At 34.2% G+C, this 17,765-nt stretch overlaps 1 protein-coding gene across 3 annotated transcripts in view; it reads left to right on the plus strand.

The window, feature by feature from the left end:
- Positions 1-17,765, plus strand: part of Cntn6 (contactin 6) — a 276,069-nt gene that overhangs the window by 115,424 nt on the left and 142,880 nt on the right. For all 3 annotated transcript variants that reach the window (XM_020187691.2, XM_074044265.1, XM_020187689.2), the window contains 2 exons: positions 1,064-1,190; positions 7,504-7,679. In XM_020187691.2, coding sequence (XP_020043280.2) covers positions 1,064-1,190; positions 7,504-7,679 — 303 coding nt within the window. The remainder of the gene's footprint in view (positions 1-1,063; positions 1,191-7,503; positions 7,680-17,765) is intronic.

The following is a 17,765-nucleotide window of genomic DNA, read 5'->3' on the forward strand; positions in this document are numbered from 1 at the left end:
AAAAAGTATATTATACACACTCACACAAAAGAAATATATGAATAAAAATGTTAAACAATTTGTTGAGGAACTGTATACTTTTATTATCTCAAAATTCCTAACACACAATACTAATGACAAAGGGAGAGAGGGCAAACTTACAGTGGGGAAATTTGTAATGCACTACCTCAACCAAACGATCATGTGCCTTCAGCAGTGATGGAACAAACAGAAATCCTGAGACACCACCTGTGGCTTCAGTATAAAGAACAAATCAGTGCATCTCATCATGATGCAGCCATAGACACAGAAGGGTACCAACCAGAGGAGGGAAATAGGTAGACAGAGGACAGACAGTGAGATTAGAACACTCTGGCAAGCTTGGAGGAGGCATTTTCATAATTTTTTAAAAAGAGCCATTTTTTGCTAGTTGTATTATTTTTTCAGTCTTTATACATTCTCTTACTGCCTGAATCCTTAGCATATAGCTGCTACCAGGGCCTGAACACTGTCCACAGAATCTGACTACTCACCAAGGCCAAACTGAGTGAAACCTCACCAGCTCATTGCCTCGAAATCTTCTCAATTGTCAAAGTCAGAAAAGTCAAGGAATGACTGGGGAATTGTTTTAACTTGAAAGTGATTACAGCACATATGAATAATAAGAAAAAAAAGGGAAAAAAAGTGATTACAATAGGAATGCATAACAATTACATGAAATTTGTGATTCTCAATCCCATCCTTTTGCTATAAAGGATTTTATTAGGGAAAATAGTAAAATGAGGTCTAAGGATTAGATGCTGCTACTGAGTCATGGTTAATTTCTGGATACTTTTGGTTTTATTATTATGTGGAAGAATGTTTTTATTTGTAGGAAATGTAAACTATTTGGGATGAAGTGTACTCATTTAGCAAAGTTAGTCTGTATAGCTCACAAAAAAATTATCTGCACCATTCTTGCAACATTATCTCTGAGATTGTTTCTATATAAAATATTTTCAAATGTGTATAGAAATATTGAATAAAGACATGCATTTAGGCAGGGAGAAGTTTCTCAGATGATGCTCTTCTTTTCTATTCCCAGGTGAGGGTCGTTTGAGCCGTCCTATTTTTACCCAGGAGCCACAAGATGTCATTTTTCCTTTGGATTTATCAAGATCTGAAATCATCCTGCATTGCTCTGCTAATGGTTACCCTTCACCCCATTATAGGTAAAATCCTACCTCTGGGCACCACGGTTTGTTCCTTTATCAATGGTGTAAAATATACACAGAGTAAAGTGCTATAAAAGTGCCCTAATTTGACATGTGCAGCTCCAGGCATTTTTTCCATTGCTACAGAGCTGTGTGCTCACCACTCAGATAAAGATGTATGTAATTTCATAGTGTCCCCTCATGCCTCCTTCCTGGAGCCACTTCCAGGAAACTACTGTTATTTCTCTGTCTTATTACATAGGTTTGCTTGCAACATTTATTCTTGAGATTCATTCCATATTGTAGTTAAAACCTAGAAAGAGAAGGAAACACAGAAATAAAAGGAAAAATAAACACAGGAGGACAAGAAGACAGAAGAAAAACAAAGAAAGTAGATTTTCTTGCCCATTTTGAAGCACAAAACTGGAAAGTCATTTTGCAATCCCCACACCTACATGGTTTGGGACTAATTCCTCCAGTTTCTCCCTATACAATGAGAGTGAAATGCTTCGGTAAAAGCCATGAATCAGGCTCCAGTCTGTCATCCTATCTACTCAGGAGGTAGGTAGAGGTCAGGAGGATGGTGGTTGGAGTACAGCCAGCATAAAAAGTTCATGAGACCGCATCTCAACCAATAAAAGCAGGTGTGGTGGTGCACACCTGTCCATTCTAGCTATGTAGGACTAAAGACTGCTACCCAGGCTGGCCTGGGCATAAAGTGAGACCCTATAGAAAAATACCTAAAAGCAAAAAGAGCTAGTAACATGGTTCAAGTGGTAGAGCACCTTCCCAGCAAGCCTGCGGTCCTGAATTCAAATCACAATAGCACAAAAAAATAAATCACGTATCAGGACCGAAATTTAAGTTTATTTTTCCAAATAAAATTCTATAAATCCTCCAGCAGAGACAATTACAACAAAAGTATAATCATGGAAAAAAAGTTATTGAAGACAGCTATGTACCTTCTAACACAGGAGGAAGGGTCAGTGATGTTTTGTTCTTATTTGCACAGACACATTAAAAGCAGAATTTGATCTACATTGTGGGTAAAATTCATAAATCTAAAAATGTACACATGTATTAATTATACTTGTTTAAATGACAAGGCTATTTTGCAGGTCAGAACTGTGTAAGCAATGTGAATGCAGGAAAAGACAGAATAAATATTAAAACAACTTCTGTAGGTCTGGGTTCTAAAGGCATTTTTAACAAGTCTTATGTTTTAGGTGTAGTATTGAATTGAGATATACAAAAGTAACAATTTTAGTCCACTTTGGCAAAATAAACTGGTTTTGCTAAATTTTTTGGTTGCAATAATTACTTTAATCTTAAAATTTTCTAGGTTAATTAGCTAAATGACTTAAAATGCACAAAGCTAAAGGCATCTCTACCTTCTCTTGTATTTTTGTAGATCTAACTGTAGCATCTTCTTTTTATAACAAAAGACTCAATAAGCTCTGTCTTACTATCGCCCTTATGAAAACTTCTCTGTCTTTATAATTCTCAAGTTAATGAATCTGAACTATTAGGGGATGATCAATCACCTTACCAAGTATATCACTCATAGGGTTGGTTTGTTGCTTGTTAGTTTGTTTTCCTTAAATAATAAACTGTCTTACTTAATTTAACATAAGGTTAAATATTTAAAATATGATTAACACATTTTTGCAGGGTCACCTAATATTTAGTTGTAGTTTTATGTTTTCAAAACTAATTCAGTTGGTCATAGGGGTTGGTAGGTTTTCTTACAGAAAAGCAACAATGTGTGAATCCCTATTTTCTTAAGTTTACTAAATATGATAAATCATGTACACATAACATATTTATTGGCTTGCAATAAGTAGAAAGATATAAAATAGGGGTTCTCATGGCAATTTGTTAACTACTATATCTGTGCAAAAATATAAAGAAGAAAGAAGACTAGAAATGCTAATGTGGCTAAATGACTCAGGTTGTTTAAGATATTTGTAAACTAAAAGATAAGCAATTTACCTTCTTATGTCTAATCTCTGTAACCTGACTTTGCTCATCTCCAATATTGGAGGCATGAGGATTGTGGAGAGCGTAAGAATCAAATTTTTATTGCTTAAATGTCAGAGTCTGACCCAATTTTATCGATACTAAAGCAAAGGGCAGAAGTATTTCAGATAATGGGCATTAACAATGAAATGTGAAATTTTAGTCTTACCATTACCCTTTCTCACTTAGATTCTTTAAAAATATCTCATTCATACCACATTCATGAGGGAGAGAGGGGAACAGAGAAACAGACAGAATGCTAAAGGGTTTTATGATCACGGAATAGATGTTTGAAGTTATTTGGGCACAGAGTGAAACAGTACAAAAGAGCTTTTGACTAGAATTAAGAGTTACCATTTCTAGACAGAACTCTTGTCAATCCATGAATGACCTTGGAACAATTATTTCTCTTTCCTAGTGTCAGCTTCCATCTTCATAAAATGAGAGTGTGCTTTTCTTTATAATATTTTTAAAAAGAAAGAATACCCAAATGAAGTATGCTAATTGAAAAATAAAGTTCAGTTGTTTTCCTTTTTTTCCTATTTTCAAATACAGGATCATAGTAATAAGTATATTTTTTTTTATTGTTGTTCTGGGTGGGAGTCCATTGTTACATTTACAAAATTTCTTACAAATACCGTACTTCTGATGTTTCTTCTTAAGGTAATGGAGCTGTGTTTTCTTTCTTTTAGTAAATCTAGTATAGCAAATGGTATGTCATGAGGAAAATAACAAGATTTAAAGTAGAACTTTGAAAGGAGTCTAACAGTGATTTGTCTAAAGTCAATACTGATGGAGTAAATGCCTTTGTAAACAAACAGGAGTTCATTAAAAATAAGCATTTTCAGAAAATAAAATGTCAGACAAGTTCACAGCTTTCCTATGGAAAGGATTTCTTTCATTGTTTTAAAGACCAGGTAACACATGAGAAGACAGACTCTAACCAGGGATTCTTGCAAAGGGAGACAAATGGGTTTCCCAAAGATGGTGCTTTGGTAGGACTGCTTATACATATAAAGTACAGTAAAGTCAGATAGGTATGAACTTGGTTCCAAATATTTTATTTGGGGGAATGAAAAAATATACACATAAATTATTTTTGTATAGGTTGTACACTCTCTCTGAAAAAGAACTTGGAATATCTTCGAAGATTTCTAACACATTCTCTTGATTTGGTGACCAGAGAAGAGTCCTTCCAGTAACTTAGCGTATTCTCCCCTCGTCATGAGGCATCCTTAAGTTACTGGGCACTGGTGGCTCATGCTTGTATTCCTAGATACTCAGGAGACAGAGCTGGAGGATTGCAGTTCAAAGCCATCACAGAAAAAAGGGCTGTTGGTGTGGCTCAAGGTGTAGAACCTGAGTTCAAACCCTAGTACTGCAAAAAAAAAAAGACTGATGTTTTAAGTATAGATCTCTGAGTAAAAGCATCACCAGTTGTCACTCATCTGCCTTTCTACTCCTTTCATTCATTTTCCCACTATATCTTCTTAACAATTTCGTGAGATAAAGCAGAATGTGTATTATTTTATAACTAATGGAAATGGCTTCTGGAGAATCAGATGACTTACACAAGGATACACAGCAAAACAATGTCAGACTTAGGACTAAGACTCTCCATAGGAGCAACAGTCTCATATTTATTGTGCATTACAAACACAGAGACACAAAAACTTTTAGTATTTTTTCCTCCCAGAGTTCTAGGGATGGACTCAGAAATAGACACTTGCAACTAGCACTGAAAACAATGATTGGTTTTGTAAAACAACACACACAAATCCCACAATCATTATTGGTGAACAAACAGCCTCAGTCATTATATTCTTAACACAGGGCTTAGCTACTTAACAGTAAAGGATGCTCTCCAACAAAAGATCTGGATTTTAGTTTAAATCCATTTTGCTTCTTAAATCCATTCCATTTAATAAAAAAGACACTTAAACACATCTTCTAGTTTTTAATGACAGGACAATACTCCTGGATATGTAATGCTGTCTGCAAAGTGTGTATGACAATCACTTGCATTCATTAGTACTTTTTCTCCATTGATTTAAGCAAATTAATTAGAACAAAGCCCACACCAGGAGCTGAACCCCTGATCTGTATTCACTGTCTAATAATCATTGTACCATAGTGATTAGAATGATTACGGGGATACTGTGAAAAATTCATTTGTTGCAGCTAAGCCAACAACTTTGAATTTGTGTTGAAAAACAATTACTGAGCTTAATTAGGAGCATGTAATGATGACAGCAGTTATTTCGGTGATTGATTCCAAAATTAAAGAGAGCTGGCAAAGTACGTATGGTATATCCTTTGCTTTGAAAATGATAGGGAAAATGGCGGTCCAAAGATCATGCCCTATAAGCAAATTATGAAAGATGGTATTACAGTGCTGGCAAGAAGACTACCAGCCTCTTGAGACAGGCTTCCAGAAAGCAAGTTTCCTTTTTCCTAGGCCAATATTAAAACCAAGAAGCAGTCTGTACCAATTCCTACAGAAAGAAAAACGTGGCAGAAAATTCAAGCAATGGAATTGTATTATTTGACTTTTGTCTTTCAGTTCCATTTTATTAAAGAGAAGTTGAGGTATACAGGAAGTAGCTAAATAATTTAAAGTGACTGTGGGTTCAAAACCTCTGATTAATTTGGTATTTGGTTCATCACATCGTATCTTTAATAGTATAGAAGATTACCCAAGTTTGCATCTCCTTTCTTCTTTGGTAGGCATTTGCCAGATTCTCTCCACAGAATGGCTCAGGGTGCTCCTAACAAGTCAATGGCATTTGAAGAATTCTGCAAACTGGTCACCCCCACCAAAATATTTCAATATGATTTTGTTATCAATGAAAGAATCAAACAAAGCTGACATAGGCCCTAAAATGTATGGTCTGGAAATTGAATATAGTTCATAGGAAGAGGCCATTGACTTGTTTTTCTAAATGACTGATAGCATTCAGGACATGTTACTCCCAAAATAGGGTACTTTGGCATTTGAAAAAATAACAGAAGTAAGAAGGTTACTCTCATCTTCCCCATACTCTTCTTCCCTGAGGCAGATCATAAAAACTTCTTTCAGAGAAACTTTTCCCCATACCAGAAAGAGGAACAGCCTTATCCTCAGAGACCCAGAGGAGTCAAAAGGAATGTGAACCAGCTTGTGAAGTTCCCCTAGTTACAACTTTGTTCAATTAATGTTCCCGACAATTGTCCTCTCTTCATCAAGCATAGCATAAACCTGCCTGGCATATGCAGGTTTATCTGTGTTTTTGACTCTTGATCGCTGAAGACTTCTGTGTTGCATCAAAGTTAAATTATTTGTGTGTTTTTCTCTTATCAACCTGCTTTTGGTAATAGAAGCCTTAGCCATGAACCTAGCCATGAAAAGGGCTTGTTTTCTTTTTCCTACCCACAAAATGGATTGTCATGACTCATTACTTTTAAATGTCTGTTTTCCTAGATGGTTTACATACAACTTACCACTAGGAATGTATCTCATTAAATAAGTAATACTCATATTTAAAGATGTTTAAGATGCTAATGAAATGGGGATGTGCAAGACAGGGGAAGTGAATTCTGATTAGAGATGATGAGTGTGTATTCATTTGTCTTACAATGACCAAATGGAACATCTAAAGCTATTTATGCTTCTTCAGAAATAAATATAACTTTAACTTCCTTCGGCTAGTTAATTAATGCACTAAAGGATTGCTGACTAATAGCTAAACCATGACACTTCTTCCTAAAATAAAAGCTTCTCAAAGCTGCATGTTTTGCTAACATATCATTTTAGGTTGGCACTCCTAAATGATTAATTTTCCAAGTAGCAAACTAACAATCATGTCTGAAGTAGTCAGGTTCTTATTGTTTTTTTTATTATTCTTAAATTGGCATTGTAAGAGCTTCGCTGGCTTTCTCCATGCCATTTGTTATACGTTTCTCAGATTTCTATCTCTAAATCATTTTTGACATTCATTTGCACAGTATCAGTCGTGGGAATTCGGGGATGGTTTACATGACTTGAAATGTCTCTAAGGGAATGGGATGGCCAGTTTAACTCCTCATTTTTATTTCTCATGTCTAGGATTCTGTTGCCTCTGTATATATTTGGGAAATGTTAGTAACTGGTAAAGAGTGCAAGGGCTTTCAGACAACTTAGTTATTGATAACACTGAGCTCACATAGATACCTTTTGGGAAGCTGGTAACTATGAGTTTTGCTTTGTTTTTATGAATTAAAACTGCAAGTTGTTTAAGACAAGTAGCAGTCAATTCAGTATATTGTAAACGTAACTTGATGTTTTCCCTTAAAGGTGGAAGCAAAATGGCACAGACATTGATTTTACCATGAGTTACCACTACAAGTTGGATGGCGGCAGTTTGGTCATCAGTAGCCCCCGCACAGTTCAAGATATTGCCACTTACCAGTGCCTGGCCACAAATCCTCTGGGGACCATTCTGAGTCGGAAGGCAAAACTACAGTTTGCATGTGAGTTTTTGGGGGAAGAAATCCATATTCCACATGTCTCTGAAAATATAATATTCTTATAATATATATACATATTAGGAAAATAAGCCAGGTTTGCCAATAATCTCTTTAAAAGCAAATATGATTTTATGGATATAAAAAGTATTGACTGTACATTTTGTGAATCTAGACTCCTAGGGATAAGGAAACGTGTTTCAAAAAAAATCATAAAAGGTCAGAATTATTATATTTTGTGAATTATTTTTAGAAACATCTCTAAGAGTTCCCAATAGAAATATTAAGATAAAGATGTGATATAATGTTATTGTTCTTTTAATTTTTTTTTCTTTTGCATTGGATATTTCTGTGGAGAGTTCAATAAGGAAAAACAGAGGACAGAGGTGTCATTTGGGGAAGGCGGGTGTTCTTCAAGAAAAAGCGATCAGACACCCACAATGTGATGGAGGTGGAAATAAAGTGTTTGCCAAAGGCAGGCTTTATATTAACTGTAACAATGTCCAGCTGCATCACATAAATGTCATCCAAGTAATTACCTTGGTGACATTTGGGGACATTAGCAGATGAACAATAGACATACTGCTTCTTATATCCTTTATATATAGAGTTTCCAGGGACTAAAATGTTTCATATTGGATTCGGTGAAAACCTTGTTTGAGAGTAATTATATCTGTTGATGTGGACAAAATAGAAAGCTTGCATTTCTCCCTTTGTACAGCTCCTGAGCTCCAGAGGATATTTCAAGGAGCCAAAATGTGAGCTGCTGCTCTTTCGGGGCTCATGGAAATGTCTGTGCTGTCTGTAATGTTAAAAAACCAAATGTTTTTAAATTTTATTAATAAATATGTCCCCCTGGCCCAGACTGTAGAATTACTTGAGTCATCAGGAGATACATGAATTAATCATTGGGTCTGTTTCTCATTGCAAATCTTGTGTTCAAAACATATTTCATACTAGAGAACTCATGGCCTTGTTTTTGATTTTACATATATTTATACAAACATTTGGGTACACACACATATATACATGCACACATATATATAGAAATGCTCACACGCATATATATGCATGCAGACATATATTGCTATTGAATCTGAATATGTTTGTGTCTGTGGAAATAAAAAGAATGTGGAAGTTTATGGACCTAAGTGGAGTATGGACAGAAGTTGGTGGCTATTGTGAGACGGAGAGTGAAGATAATTACAATAATTGATCTTTGCATTCCAGCTAAGATTATCATTTGGAAAAATAATAGGGAGCAAAATAATATAGATACTTAAGTTACAGAAATAAGCAGTTGTTCCAGAGACTCAGTGATTTTGTCTCACTAATTATATCCCCTGTTGGGAAAGGAGATGTCCCCAGAAGATAAACATGAGCTGAATCAGATTCTGCAATGGTAAATTTGACTTTCTTGTAAAGGAAATGTCATGCAGTATACAGTATTTATTTGTTATTTGCTTTAAGTTTCCCTGGAGTTACGGATTTTATTTGTTCTTGAAACACATTATACCTATACCTAAAATTTAGGCACTGTGCTTTAAATGACCATATAATTTTAATTTTTAATTTCTTCCCACATTTTAATTTAGTTTATTGTTTTAAATTGAATCTTAATTTACTTTTTCTTCTACTTTAAAAATGCATACAACTAGAAGATTCCCTAGTTTTAACTTTAATATTTTGGATATTTTGTCTTTGCCAAAAATAAAAACAAACAAAAAAACCCCAAGTAACTGTTAAATTAAGAAGCAATTGAATTGAATGTTTTTATTTGGATGAATGAGAGAAATTAATTCTTTAGTCAGTGATGACTTTCTTATCGCTTCATCTTTTTGTTGTTTTTGGACTAACGGTATATGACTGTTGGTCATTAAAACAATTGCCATTTCTAATCATGCAAAAAGTGAAATGGACTGTGTCCATTAACCAATATTTTTCTAGGAAGCTAAAAGATCTTAGGCTTTGTCTTTTGAAAAAACAAAGACAAGGACCATATCATTCTGCTTCTTCCATCTGATACCTACAGTGATGTCTAGTCTGAAATATTCCCTATTGCATCCAGGAGAGAGATTTGCTAGAGTATATAAACAGAATATTTAAGTCTGAACAGATGCAAACTAAATGGAAAGTTCCTGACGTACATGGCCTGTATCTTCATCCTAATTTTAATTCCTCACCACTTCCTTCATAAATTCTCTGTAGAATTTATGGTTGTTTTGCTGAAAAGATCTTTGGTAGAATAGCAATGGCGGTTAAAGGCTGGGATTTTAGATACAAGCTGATGTGAATTCAAAATTTGTCTCTGTCATACATTCAACAGAATGGAACTTGACAACTTCTTAACGGCAGTAATCCCCTGGCTAGGAATCAAGAGAATGAGAAAGGTAGATACATCTACCACAAAGGTCACTGACTTGGATTAACTACGACACTGGCATAAAGTCCCTAATTCCTACTGGTGCTGGGGACATGACCTTCTAATTTTTTTTCTTAATTGTATTATTTCTCTTAACTTGGGCAAACATCTGTATGTTTCAAACTGCTTCAATTTCTTAATATAAAACTTTTCTAGATTGCATTCCAAAACTTTGTTCAGTTTCTGTTCTCTTGTTTTCAATTCTTCTGGGTATTTTTAGTATATTATCTCTTTTGAACTGTCCAACTATCATAGGAGGCAGATGCTAGTTTGCTTATTAAAAGCCTGAGGCTCACCAAGATCAAAGTTTTCTCAAGGCATGCGTTTAGAGAAGCAATTTTACCTCAAATGTAAAAAACAAGAGTTCAGATGCTGAAACTTGTGTACTTCCTGTTACACTAGAGTCCTTAAACCCTACTCACACAAGTCATGGGGGGTTTCTTCATTCCAACTGCAAATGACACAATAATGTTATAAATAATAAACCATATCTGTAAGATGGTAAGGTTCACAATAACAAGAAACCAGGTGGTAGGTTCTGTGGTGCCCTATCCAGATCCCCGTGATCCCTTTTGCATTCATCTGCACCTATCAATGTGCACCTTCTCTGCATTTCATGTCCTGAGCTCCTCCAACGGATAATCAACTAAAACCAGATCACTGCTGGGACACCTTCTTGCTTATTCCCTTCTTTGCTGTATCTTGGTTCCCTCTCTGCCTTTCTCCTGAGAACACTTTCTCAATAAATCTTAAGCACATGAATCCCTGCCTCAGGCTCTGCTTTTAAGGAATCCAAAGTAAGAGAGACACTGAAAATTTAATATGAGATATTTGGTCTATGATAGAAAAATTGTGTTCGGAAGCTCTACTCATATAAGCTGCCATAGAGAAGATCAAACCTATGCATTAAAATAAGTGTTTCAGTTTCCCTCCTTACCACCTATTGGCAGTTCATTGTATAGTGTCACTTTGGCATTCAGAACAAATGGACCTATGAATAACCTTTCAGAAACTGACTTCTACATTGGAGAGATGCTGCAGGTACATTCCTCCAGGTAATTGATGGCTTTTGTTTATACCTTTTGTCCTGGTGTTTAGCAACCCAAATTTTAGACCCAACTTCACCATGAATCATCCTACCATGAAACCATCTTGAAATGTAGCCCATTTATAAAAATGTACATTATGAAATATCATCCTAAATCAAATCTGTTTTTAACCATTTATATAATCTAGACAATTCCCCTCTTTAGACTTTTTACATCATGTTTTGAATTATTTTATTACAAAAGTCCCTTTCATCTCTTCAGCATATCGGATACACAGAAATAGATTCTAAGTTAAGCTCCCCCACTTTAATTCCACCCAAACTCAAACTTAAAGTAAATTTAGCAGGAGTGTAGCACCAAAGGCTAACCCTAGATAGCCTCGTCTTTTTTTTTTTTTGTGGTACTGGGATTTGAACTCTGGGCCTCACACTTGCTAGACAGGAGTTTTACCCCTTGAACCACTCTACCAGTCACCCTAGTGTTCTTGAGCAATAAAGCCATTTTGGTTTTTCAAATCTCTGAGTTTCTTTTATTTCTCAAGGATTTTGGTGGTAAAAGTTGCATGTAGACTATTCCTTTCATATGTATGTTAGTGAATTACTCTGTACTCTGTGGTGTAAGAGAACATTGCATCTGTGATTGCCTTTTAAATGTCGTTCTTGAGAAAATGATAGGAGCATTCTGATGAGAACCTATGACTTCACTTTTTTGAGGCTCTTATACAGAACTCTACCAATGAAAAGATAAGTATTCAGAATAGAAGTTACTCCATGATTAAGACTTTTTGATCATACACTATTTAATATTTACAGATAGCATTTTAAATAAGTTTGTTACATTATTACAGAAGACAGGGCAGTTAGACTAGGCTCTTAATTGACTATTCATTTATTCATCTACCAGCCACCCAAGAACACCTAATTTATATGCACCAAGCACAGTGATAGGTCCTAAAGATAAAATGTTAGATTTAATCCAGGTAGCTACTTCTTGTCTTCACAGAGAAGACAGATGAACCCTTAGGTACAATTCAAAACAAAATAAAAAAAGAAAAGGAAAGATATTGCCAACACTTTCATACCACATATTGTGTGTCAGGCACTGATCCAAATTCTATAAATTAACACCATTAATCCTCACAATAAATCCCTTGAGATTATCAAAATTCCTATTCTCAGTGGGCAGAATGAACTAATCTGCCTGAAATTACACAAAAAATAAATGGCAGAGTATATGTTCAGACCCAAGCAATGGAGTGTATGATTTTTGTCTCTACTATCCTCTATAGTGCCTCAAAAAGTGTATCAGGCAGAGGTGGACTTAACCCTAATGAAATGGAGCCCAGAGCAAGAATTGGTTAGATTTGCCTGAATTGGAGAAAGGGCAGGAGAAGTCTTCCAAAAGATACAGGGCCTGAATTGAGCCCTGAAATATTACTTTGGGTTCCAAATACAGAAATGAGGCATAGGAGACCATTCAAGTTGAATAAACAGAGGAAGCAATGCAAATGTTTGGACAAGCCCACATACTAAAGGAAAGGAAGAGGGAAGTAAAAGACAAAATCTGATAACAGGAATGGAGAGCCTGGCTTTAAGAAATGACAGATGCTTGGGATTGAGGCTCAAAAATAATTTGGAGGTGTGATAAGGCCCTTCAAATCCAAGCTTAATCTGTAAAGACTGTGATAATTCAGAGATCCCAAGAAAACAGAAAAACACATCCAAGTAAAATGCTGTAGACAGAGGCATCAGAGCCAAACGTATTCGTGCACATGTATAAAATGAGAGAGTTAATATTGCCTATATCATATAGGGTTGATAAGAGGACCCAACACTTACTGCATGCAGAGAAGGAGGTAAATAGTGACTGATAGATTGTTGGAGGGATGAATATAGCGAGTTAGCCATGCAAGTGTTAACAAGCAGAGCAAAAACCATTTGGATGTTGTTAAGCATTTTGAGGTTGCTTATAAAAAGAAATTTGACATGCCATATACTTTTCTCTTAGCTATGTTTATCTGATACATTAATATTATTGATATTAAAACCACAGTATACATATTTAAGGGTATTCTACACCTGAGATCTTACAACTATGTATTGGAGATAAAGAATTCTTACACCACATCTCAGGACCAATTTTCAAAGGTTCAAGGTTAAGATGCAATAATAATGTTCTTTAAAGGGCTATTAACATGTAGGCATTTACAAACCTCATAAAGTTTTTCCAGAGGAATGCAAATGGTTTTATACTTCCATGTCATTCATCTTTATTGTAAACCTATAAGCTTTTCTAAACTGTCTTTTACAGATGGAGAAATTCAAGGTGATACAGGATTTTATTTGCTTAAGGTCAGCAAATACAATAGGACACAAATTTTTCACATTTACATCTCAAAATTATTTTTTAAATATATATTAATATTGTAGGTAGAGGAAATAAAACAGAATTCTCAAAAATCCAAAAGTCAGAATGAGACATAGAGGTACACAGCTGTCATTCCAGATAGTTGGGAAACAGAGATTGGGAGGATCATGTGTTGACGCAATCCCAAGCAAAATGTTAGTGAGACACCATTAAACAAACAAGCCAGACTTGGTGTATTACCTGCAATGAGGGAGGCATTATTAGGAGGTCAGCCCCTCACAAATGTCTAACACTCTATGAAAAATAAAGGAAAAGGGAATTGGAGGTATGGTTCAAGTAGTAGAACACATTCCTCACAAGTGTGAGACTCTAAATTCAGACCTCAGTGCTGCTAAAAAATAAAAAAGAAGCAAGGAAAAAGAAAAAACATAGTCATAGCATAATATAACAAAATAAGTAAATGTCTTAATAACTTTGAAAACCTTCATGTGCCCTGAGAAGTTCAAAATATCATTAAAATTATTTCATATAAAAGAAATGCAAAAAGAGTTATACATTATTCTAATAACATAGGGATATTTATATCTGGAAAAGAAATTAAGACCCAGGAGAAGAACTTTTTCAAATAACACTTAAAAATACATTTGGAACATTAAATTCTCTCATAATTGAGAAGTGTGTATTAAGAGGGTAATACATATCTAATTATAGATGTAAATGTTAAATGCCTTTCAACCTTCTTGTACATCAGAAAAGAGTTAGCTAAACAACATGCATGAAGAAATATTTTTTCTTTAATTTCTTAAGTAAAAGAAAGTTGATAAATTAACACTGGTTTTTATTTTGAAATAGCACTAAACAATGTTACAATAGATTTCATACTTTGAATTTGCATTAATGAAATAATAAACTCAAATTGATATATCAAGGAGAATATTTTTGCTTTTCAAAATTATTCTGATCTTAAACAAATGGACTCAGAGCAGTTGCATGGTGAAATTACAGCAAGCTACTATGACATTTATCCTAAAAATCAATAGGAAAGTAGATTATCCAATCTTTTAGCCTCATTTTCCTCCATATCATCACTGCTGGAAATCTATTTATGTATCTTATCAAAAATGATGCTTTTTTGAAATTCACCCCATGTCTTCCTTTACTTATATTCAGCAGGACCTAATCTTTTTGGTCCATTTGAATAAAATTACACATTCCAGCTGCACAGGCTAAGAGTCATGGTAGAAAAGGAAAATATTAGAAAGTAAGGGATCCAATCCATGAAAACTGAGAGTTTCTGGTTTGGAAAACTGAAAAATAAACACAAAATTGATATATGGGTTTTGATTATTCTTTATCCTATTTGACAAATGGTTTTGAGGATGCTATCTACAAAGCCCACATAGATTTGGATTTTGAGACTGATAAAATTGGTTCACATTACATTAAAGTTATTTTTTGCACTAAAGAATCATGAAAAACATTTTCCTAATTTTGTCTTAAATATGAATCCATATTTAATTATGTGCAAAAATGAATATTCTAAATGTTTAAACTGCAAATATAGACAATAAAGATTTTCAGTAGAAATGTTTATCATAATTTAAGATATTAATTTATTTTCTACTTTTTCTAAGAAGTTTAATATACCCAATATAAATACTCAATAGTACATAAACAGTTAGTTGGCAGCCCATGAAGCATCACTAATTGAAGCCCACAAGCATTGCAAAAGACTTCCTCTAGTGTATCCCCACACTTACTACTTCCTCCTACATCTTTCATAAGATGAGCCATATCTCGACATGTATATCTATAATTAAATCTTGTGGCCTTTTGAATTTTCATGAATTAAAACCAAATCATGTATATTACTTAAAGATTGGATTTTCATCCAATTTTTAAAGATTCATCCATGTTTTATATAGCTATAGTTGATTCCTTCCAAGGCTATATAAATTATTGTATGAATAGCTTTATATATAACTTGTTCTGTTATTAGAGATTTGAGCTACTTCTTGGACAAAAACATATAATTGCTCTCAAAATTTATCTTTTGGGACCTTTGGGTATCATTTCTGTGTTTTAGATAATACAGAACTGAATTACATGGCTACTGGGTATACACATAAAGAAACTGAAGGAGATTACCAGGTGAACATGGTGGTACAGACCAGTAATCCCAATACTCAGGAGGCACAGGTAGGAGAATCACAAGTTTGAGGCTAGCCTCAGCTATACTTGCATAGGGAGACCTGTCTTTAAAAAAAAGACATTAGAGTCTTGTATATTACAATTTTATTAGTTGGTTCTCTTACCACATGTTTTGTTCTGCTTTCTTAATACTTGATATCATCAACATTTAAAAATTTTTGCATCTGGGAAGATATTAGAGAGTATTTCATTTTGGTTTGACTTATGTTTCCTGAGAACTAATGAAATTAGTTACTTTTTATATATGTACTAAAGATTTGAATGTTTCATCCTCCTTTTCAGTAATAGTTTATCCAGGTTTTCCTTTTTTTTTTATTGAATCCTCTTGCTTTTTGCCAGTGATTATTTCCAGATATGAGCACTTTGTTGATTTTATGTATAGGAAATCACTTCTCCTACTGTGCAGTTTTTCCGTTTACTCTCTTAATTATGTCTCATGGTAAACAGAAATTCATAAAATCAATATAGTCCAACTTATTTACCTTTTCCAAGATGTGATAACTTTTGTAAAATTTTTTTCTATCTATCTAAGATCATGAAGCTATTCTGTACCATTTTCTATAATAAATCATTTCATAGTTTATATTTAAAATTTCAACACCTATGAAATGAATTAATTCATATGCTACAATATTGGTTCAATATACAGTCATTCTTAGATATTGGCAAGGATGATTCCCAGATACCATAGGAAGGTAAAAAATAAAATGATGTCATATTTGTATAGAACTGGCACACATCCACTTATATACTGAGAGTGAAATTTATATTATTTATAATACCTAATGTATGTAAATGCTAGTAAATTGTTACTGTAGTGAATGGTTTAGGGAATAATAATAAAGAAAATGTATGTGTATGTTCAATACATATGTATTTACTTTTAATAGTTTTGATGTGTGCTTATTAAATTCACATATGCAGAATCTGCAGATACAGAATAACAGCTGACCAATTTTTTATATAAGGATCTGATAGTTCCAGCAGTTGTGTTAAAATTGCTGTCTTTTCTTTGCTGTCCCATAGTGCCACCTCTGAAAGAAATCAAGTGTGTTTCTGCCTGGGTCTGCTTTTGAGCTCTCTATCCTCTTCTCTTTTGCTGTAATGTATTCATTTCTGTGTGAATGCTACATCCTATTAATTACTATCATTTACAAAACTTTGGTATTTGTTAACTATTCCAATAGGTTATATGAATGAAGAAAAATCAAGGCTTATATTATAAACTAACCCCATGGAGATTAAAACTAAAAGAGAATAAATGGAGAATAAAAATTCATGCCAAGACAAACCGGGGCACATTTTTTTCATGAGATAAAAAATATAGCAGCTGCTCTTGTGAGCCTAATCATTCTAACTCTAAAACCTGAGAAAAGTTTCTCCTGTGAATCCTCATTTAAAGCATTTATAAGGTACCAACATTTATTAGATACTAATTAAGCCTCTTAGGTAACAATTGTTGGTAGAATTTCCAAATTATGTGTGCAATTTATTACCACTGTAGCCAGTGTCACTATTGCTTTGGAATCTCACTGATCTCTGGCTGAAACTGTTACAACATCAAAAGGTCTTCTTCAACAATACAGGTAATGGAACTGAGCTGCTAAACTCATCAAATGTCAAGTAGATCTAATGCTTTCTTTTTCATATATTATGTGTCTTTTCTTAATTGAAGATTCACAAAACATTAGCTGACCCCAGAGCTTCTGCTTATCCATTTCAAAAAGTAGGTTAGAATATTTCCCTTGATCATTTGTCTGTACTCTTTTATGAACCTAAGTGTCTTTCTTTACTTCCCAAATGGGTACTTTGGGAAGGTGGATGTTCTGGATCCCAAATGTATATAAATACATTGATGTGACCCCATCATTTTTGTAGCCTTAGAGGATGATGGAATAAAATTAAATAGCATTTTTTGCCCTTGATGCAGAGAAACTAATGCAGATATTTTAAAGCGACAGAGGCCAATAGGAGAAGGGAACCAGGAACTAGAGAAAAGGTTAGTTCAAGAAGAATTAATTTAGAAGGTAACACACATGCACA

The sequence above is a fragment of the Castor canadensis genome, chromosome 10 (assembly GCF_047511655.1).
Source record: "Castor canadensis chromosome 10, mCasCan1.hap1v2, whole genome shotgun sequence".
NCBI classification, from domain to species: Eukaryota; Metazoa; Chordata; class Mammalia; order Rodentia; family Castoridae; genus Castor; species Castor canadensis.